Consider the following 7,064-nt stretch of genomic DNA (forward strand, 5'->3'; position numbering starts at 1 on the left):
GCTATCTCTGGATAGGAACATGTGGGCCAGGTAGGAGTTTGAAGGTGTTTTTCCTCTGCGTCCCAAGTGGGGGCGGAGGGCCTGCTCCGCCAAGCGTTAGGGGTGCTCAGGGTTAGGGGCATAGCCCCCGCTGATGAGCTTCCAGTTAAACAGAGGGGGCAGAGGCTGGGGGAACAGGGCGAGGCAGGCTTTTGAGACATCTTCTGGAGACGTAATCAACACATGTTGGGTGTGTGGTGGCTTGTGCCGCAGCTCATTCCTGAGTTAGGTATGTGTAAAAGACAATGCCGAGAATCAGGCTCACCCACCTTGGGACACCTTCCCCATTAGAAAGTTCAGTAGGGGGGCGCCTGGGTGGCTTAGTCGGTTAAGCGTCCAACTTTCGCTTAGGTCATGATCTCGCGGTTCGTGGGTTCGAGCCCCGCGTTGGGCTCTGTGCTGACTGCCAGCTCAGAGCCTGGAGCCTGTTTCAGAGTCTGTGTCTCCCTCTCTCTCTCTGACCCTCCCCTGTTCACCCTGTGTATCTCTCTCTCTCCTAGAAATAAATAAAAATTTAAAAAAAAAAAAAAAAAATGAAAGTTCAGTAGGGCTTTTCCTTTATGGAAGTGTGTGTGCCTCACTCCCCACCGGCATGTTCATTAGTACTGTTCTTTCCATTCGATTCACAAACCTTATCCCCAGCTCTGAAAGTGGCAGATGCAAAATTGTATTCTGTAGAGCGAAAAGAGCCACATTCGGTCCCTCCCTCCCAGTCTGTCCTCCACACACTCCTTTGTAAGTTTTTTGGTAAACTTGACCCAACTCTATGCCAGTAGAAGGCAGGACTTTGCAGGACTCTAGATTCATTGGTCAACGAGCCCATATCATGGGCCTCACTGGTACTTGGGGCCCCTATTTTTATCTGTATGGTCTATAGCTGCATTGTCTAAATACGTAGCTGCTAGCCAGACATCTAGATAAAATTAAATTTAAAATCATTAAGATTAAATGAAATTAAGTTAAAAATACAGTTCCTCCATCACATTAGCTGCCTTTTAAGTACTCAGTATCCACATGCGGCTTGGTGCCTCTGTATTAGCATAGAGAACACTTCTCCTGAACAGCTAGTCCATAGCTGGGCTCACCTGCACCCACCAGGTTCCTTAACTCAAGGTAAGAAATGAGGCAGGCTGAGGAGAGCACAGGTTGGGGGCCAGAGGCTGTATATTGTGGTGGTCTTGGCCAGTTTTAGGCAGGACTGACATGTTGAAAAACTTCTTCAGTTGTACAGTACATACCTATGTTTGAAAAAAAAAAAAAAAAAAAAAAGATTGTGTAAATGACATAAACAGAACCAGGTAGTAACAAAGGCTGCCAAGGAAATCCAGAAAGAAGGCATCTTTGTGTTTAGAAAAAAGTTCTAGGTAGGAGTCCAGAAGAGTGAGATCTTTTCGTTGGCTTTGTGACCGCGGCCAAGCCGCCAGGCCTCGGAAATGGGCTTCCTTTTGTAATCTGTAATATAAAGGTGAGGCCAGGGCCTGCCTGCTCTACCGTGCTTTGTCTGAGCCAGTCCATAGTTTTGTCTGGGGATGGGTGGCAGAGGGTAAGTGTAACTTGACTTCAACACTTTCCCAGAAATGTGTCAGATAATTAGTAATGGCAGTAACCTCATCTTCTGATCACAGGTTTTATAACATATTTCTCCTCCTCAGAGTCTTGCAATGTATTCACTATAAGCTGAAGGAGTCACTCTGAAAACTGGGCCTGCTCTACATGCTCTTTTTATTTTCAACCTAAGCTAAGCTCTGCCAAGCAGCGTTCCAGCCACAGACGCTGTGTGGGGGGAGAGGTCGAGGTTTTCACAGTTTACAGTGCAGGACAATGGTGTCCACACTCGGGAGGTAGAAGGTTGAAGTTGAGGTCCCACAGCACCGCCTGCCCTGCACCCCATGTGCATATGCGTGGGAGCACAGCCCCAGCCATGTGTCCCTTCCAGCCTCTCCGAAGGTGGCACCGGCCTGACTGGGCCCACCTCACGGTGGACAGTCTTTCTCTCCCAAACTGCCCTTAGTGCAGATTATGATCACACCCCCTTCTCCCAGAGTGCCAGGCTCTGTGTTTCTCCTCGGTTTTGTGAGAATTAATGTGTTAATAGAATGGAAACAGCTTTAAACCTTGAGATGAAGAACTTCAACACCTGTTGTTTCAGCCCTGTGATCTTAAGGCTAATTCTGCTTCTGTTCTCCCAATTAAATATCTTAAAGGTGGACAGATGGTCAGAGGGTGGAGGCACCTGAGTCATTATTTAGGTACTCACCACCCCCATGTCACCAAGAACATGTAGTTCAGAGAGACGACTGGCAGTCAAACCCAGACTTCCCTCGGAAGGGTTGCCAGCTACCTGTCCAGGCGCTGCCCACAGCCCACAGGTGGCCCGGCCCATACTGGTCTGGAGGCCAGAGGATCCGNCCAGCCAAGGGAAGTGTACATGTCGTCGGACCTCAGACCCCTGCCCCAGCCCCCACCCACGCTGCGAGAGAGTAGGCAGGGTGGGTGGTCGAGCAGGTGTGGGTACCACATCAGCTTACGTCAGCACGTCTTCCGCCCGGCCAGCTTTGCAGCACCCTTGGCCAGGCTGTAGCTTTACTCGTGTCAGGATGAGCAGGGGCTTCTCTGGGCTTAACCGAAAACCCTTACTCATGTTCATATATGTCAGTATTTTTAGTTAAAAACAAATGCTACTCATAATTGCTTAAGAAGAAAGGAAAATAATGGTCAGTAAAGCACTTCTGTCTTTCTACCTTTTGCCATATACTTGACATTTACCATTCCTGGGTTTTGTGTTTGCCATCATTGTCCCAGGGGGTCCCTAAGTGCGTACGCAGATGAGCTGGCTATGAGATACAAACATTAGGCCCTCCTGAAGCTATTCTTTAAGCAGGTAGTAAAATCGCTCCAGATCTGGGCTTATGTTATGGAGCCAGTTCTGTGCGTTTCACATCCATGCACATCATCTCATTGTATGGTGACCACACCCTTATCCCCATTTTGCAGATGAGACCGTTAAAGGCCAAGGAACATGAGTGATGTGCACGGCAGGGTGCCACGTGCAGCTGGTAGGGAGTCTGTCTGCAGCCTGCTGGCTGTCTCCCAAGCCGGCCTCTCTCAGCTTATCAAGCAGGTGGTTATGTTATTGCCCTGGGAACCCAGCGTTCCAGCTTCAGGAGGGCAGGCCCCACGCCACTGGGAAGTACCTGGACTTCAGCGAAGCAGGGCCAAACATGGCATCTTTCCAAGGAAGAGCATCGGGCCAGGGGTCTCAGCTTCCATGAGGCGCTCCTAGGGCTGCTGGTTAGCTCATTTCCCTGGATTCTTCTCTTACCCACCTCTACTTCTGCCTCTACTTCACAGGCCTCCTCAGAAACATCAGGGCGCATGGACAGAGGGAACGCAGACGACTTCATCCTGGTCTCCAAAGACGATGACATGGGCAGTGCCAAGGGGTCCTCCTCAGGCCAGGCGCAGCCTCTTCGCACCCTCCGAAGCACCTCTGGGAAAAGCGAGCCCCTGGCCCGCTCCCCTCTGGTGTTCTCTGACCCACTGATGGGCCCGGCCTCAGCTTCCTCCAGCAACCCCAGCTCCAGCCCTGATGAGGACAGCAGCAGCAACAGCAAGGACTCGGGCTTCACCATTGTGAGCCCCCTGGACATCTGACCACAGTGCCCGTGGCTTCCCTTGTGGGGACCGGCCACCCCCTCAGCAGCCCAAGGGTCTGGCTGAGGCTCCCCCAGTGGAGACTCCTCTGAAACCAACACTTCTTTCGCAGCAGGCCTGTGGCCCTCACGCAGCCCATCGGAACCCTCTAGAGAGAGGCAGACGGGGCCACAGAATGCACAGACTGATGTTCACCGGAACTCGGGGCTTTCGCAGCCCTTACCTCATCCCACCCCACCCTTGCTCTGAGGTGGACCTGGGTTAAGTATCCAGTATCAGCTCATTGTCAGAAAAGAGACCAAACCGCAATTAGAATCACTTTTCATCCGTCCTCTTTTCCCCAACTAAGAATTAGGTGTGGCAACTCCATCATTTTTAACTAGAAGAAGGAAGAAGAGTTGGTTTCAAACCTTCCCTCCCTCAGAGCACCAGTCATAGGAAAATCAATTGATATCAAGAAGGCTTTCTCTCTGGAAATCTATATCTCAGCCTATTTCATTACTCCTTTGGGGAGCCATACAGCAGAGCCAAATACAACAGAATGGACTAGAACTGGTGGATTCCAGGGCTGGAAAAAACCCATCACTGACCTCTCAGAAAGTTACAGTGATCTTTAGAAACAGGGTCTAAACTTACGAATCATATTTTGGTGTGATGGGAGTTAGATTTTTTTCATTTGTTAAAGAGTACATTTCCAGACCTCAGGCCAGGTCGACTCCGGCCATCACTGTCCCTCCTCACACAATTGTATTTCCCCTCTTAGAATCTTTCAGGACCAGAAAGCAAGGTCACATTAAGCCAATCTTTGATGCACTGATTTCAAAAGTTGTAAGAATATTACTTCCTTGTATTGGCAAATGTGACCCTGACTGTGGGATAAGCATCTCTCAGATAGTTTTCTGGTAAAGCTTCTGTAACCTTGATGGTGGAATACACTGTCACCTGCTAGTTGAGAAGTAAAGGGAAAAACCCAAACTCATTCCCATCCACAGTCAGGATCTCCCATTGGCCTTAAAGTAGCAGTAACAGGAAATAAGACCTGGAGTCCCTTCTGGGGGAGCAGGACTTCCCACAGAACATTCCAGATGTCATCAGGATGCGGAATTGCTGCACAGCCCTCCCTTTGCTGGGAGCCAAGTGTAGTTGCTGCAGGGCCTGGGTTGGGTTGTGCACTGCGCCATGCCCCACGGCCACGGCAGGACCAGGTCCGGCATGCCGGCGCCTTCCCCGGCTTCAGCGTGGAGTGGGGCTTTCCCCTTTTCAGTGGGCGGCTTACGGAATCGTGATGGGCAGAAAGCATCACGGAAGCTGTTTGTTGTCTTAAGGAGAAGTCCCTGCACAGGACACTTCCCCTCTCCTGGGCCCAGGCAGGAGTTGTGACAGGAGAGCGCAGTGCCCCCCGTGACTGGCCCTTAGGGCCTCTCCTCTGAGGATGGCGAGGCCTCTGGGCGGCGGGACCTGTCATGCCAACAAGGGAAAAGCTAAGTTTGAAAGAATGCCATCTAATCCTTCCCACTTCTGACCATGTATTTCTCTACAGACGAAAGTGATAATGACCTGATTTCCCGTGTTCCCCGAAAACCTAGTGATGACTCGAGAGTCAGCTACTACAGAGAGGGTTCTAATTAGCTCTACCACTTGTTCTTAAACTCTAGCAGGAGAACCTCTGAACGCATGAGCCTGGAAGACGAGTAACAGCTCTGGTTTTGCTCAGATAACAGGACTGTTTGGCCTTCCGTGGCTACTTAGAGGTATGCTGATGAGCTCCCTGGCTCCCGACTGAGTGGTCTGCCCAGTCCCCTGTGGGGGCGACTCACTGAGTAAGTTACTGCCAAGCATGTGTCGCCCTGAAGACTATGCTCCCAAGGTCCCTGTACAGTGAGCAGCCTTGCAACTGCGCCAGGTTGCCATTGTTTTCTCTCAGAGGACCTAGTCTGGGGACTTGTTGGTATTTTGAGTTCTAAGGTAAAAAGCGCAGAGCCATCCTTGCCAGGGCTCCAGGACAGCGACTGGAAAGGGCCATGGAGCTGGCTCTCCCCTGGCAGTGGGTCACAGCCATCTGCTCACTTTGAGCATCTCCGTGGCCCCTGAGAGCTAGACTCACAGGAGTCCAGTACCAGTGGGCACACAGGAGCCGCCAGGTACCCACCACCCCGAGGCCCTGGGCTACCTCCCTGCCGTCGGCCAGGTGTCTGCGAGTCACTGAAACCCCCGGCCTCCAGCACACTAGGGGTAGGTCCTCCGTTCTGTGCTTCCGAGTCAGTGCCACGTGAGAACGATGGGGTCCCTCAGGGCTGTTGCTTCTGTGGTTCGAAACACGCTGCTCCCTGCTCGGAGGAAAGAGACTCAAGGGGGAGTGGACGCGGGCAGTGTCATCCTCAACCTCCCATAGATCCGTGGGGCTCGAGAGCTGTATTACTCTCTCAATCTTTTTAAGTGACTTGTTTTTATTTTTCATAGTCAAGCATTGTTTGCATTTTTATTAGTTACAGTGCTATTAAAGAATGTGTTCCTTTTTTATTATTTTACCAGGTACTTCTGTTACATTGCACATTTTTTTAAATCCTGACCATATGAAACCTTTTTATTTTTCTTTAACAAATATAATCAGTGGAACCCTCTCATGTTTTGATTATTAGCAGTTAAATACATTTTATATCTGTAAAGCTTAGATGTGTTCTACCAATCCACTTTTTTAATACATGTGCCTGTGTTTCATGCATTCCTCTCTGATCAGTTTGGAACTTTGAGTTAAATTTTATCTTTTTACGTTACATATGAGAGTTACAGATTAGAGAAAGAAAATCATTATGACTTTGCCTTACCTTTTGTATATGCCAAGGGGTCATACAACACTTTAAACACTTAATTATACTGGATTCTTCTTCCAAAGGTGATCTCCTGCTAATGCTCACTGCTAACTGCAACCCGGTGAGAATACCACTGCGGAACGAGTGTGACTAAAAGTCCACCGAGGCAGCCTTGTGCTTTGCCTTCTCTGCAGCTGACTGCCCTCCACTAACACGAATGACTCCCGCACTTTGTCAGAGACAATGAACAAATACAAAACTCAGTGGCACTTACGTTGTCTCCTAATGATAGGTAATCTGCCAGAGTTGACTTAAATTTACTATTTTTGTTTTTATTTTGTTGTTTCCTTAAGTTGCCTCCTGGAGTTGTTACAGAACCAGTGTTGGGGCCAGCAGGGAGCAGGGGAGGGGACGCAGGCCCTCGGAGTGGCTGTCCTGTGGGGGCCAGGCCATTCCACCATTCCGTCCCCCTCCCCTGCAGGTGCACACCTGGCCCCGCCCCCGTGTGTACAGAACAGGGGCCCTGGGGGGCGGGGGGGCGGGGACAGGAGGCGGGGGGGA

The 7,064-nt window shown here is 50.3% G+C and overlaps 1 protein-coding gene across 1 annotated transcript in view; it reads left to right on the plus strand.

Annotated features, from left to right (window-relative positions):
• The window catches only part of TBC1D5 (TBC1 domain family member 5), a 536,447-nt gene extending 529,391 nt beyond the window's left edge, over positions 1-7,056 (plus strand). The window contains exon 25 of the mRNA XM_077750881.1: positions 3,391-7,056. Within this exon, the coding sequence (XP_077607007.1) occupies positions 3,391-3,693 (303 nt within the window). The 3' untranslated portion in view covers positions 3,694-7,056. The remainder of the gene's footprint in view (positions 1-3,390) is intronic.
• Positions 7,057-7,064: the final 8 nt, after the last annotated feature.

The sequence above is a fragment of the Crocuta crocuta genome, unplaced genomic scaffold (assembly GCF_008692635.1).
Source record: "Crocuta crocuta isolate KB4526 unplaced genomic scaffold, BGI_CrCroc_1.0 scaffold279, whole genome shotgun sequence".
Lineage (NCBI taxonomy): Eukaryota > Metazoa > Chordata > Mammalia > Carnivora > Hyaenidae > Crocuta > Crocuta crocuta.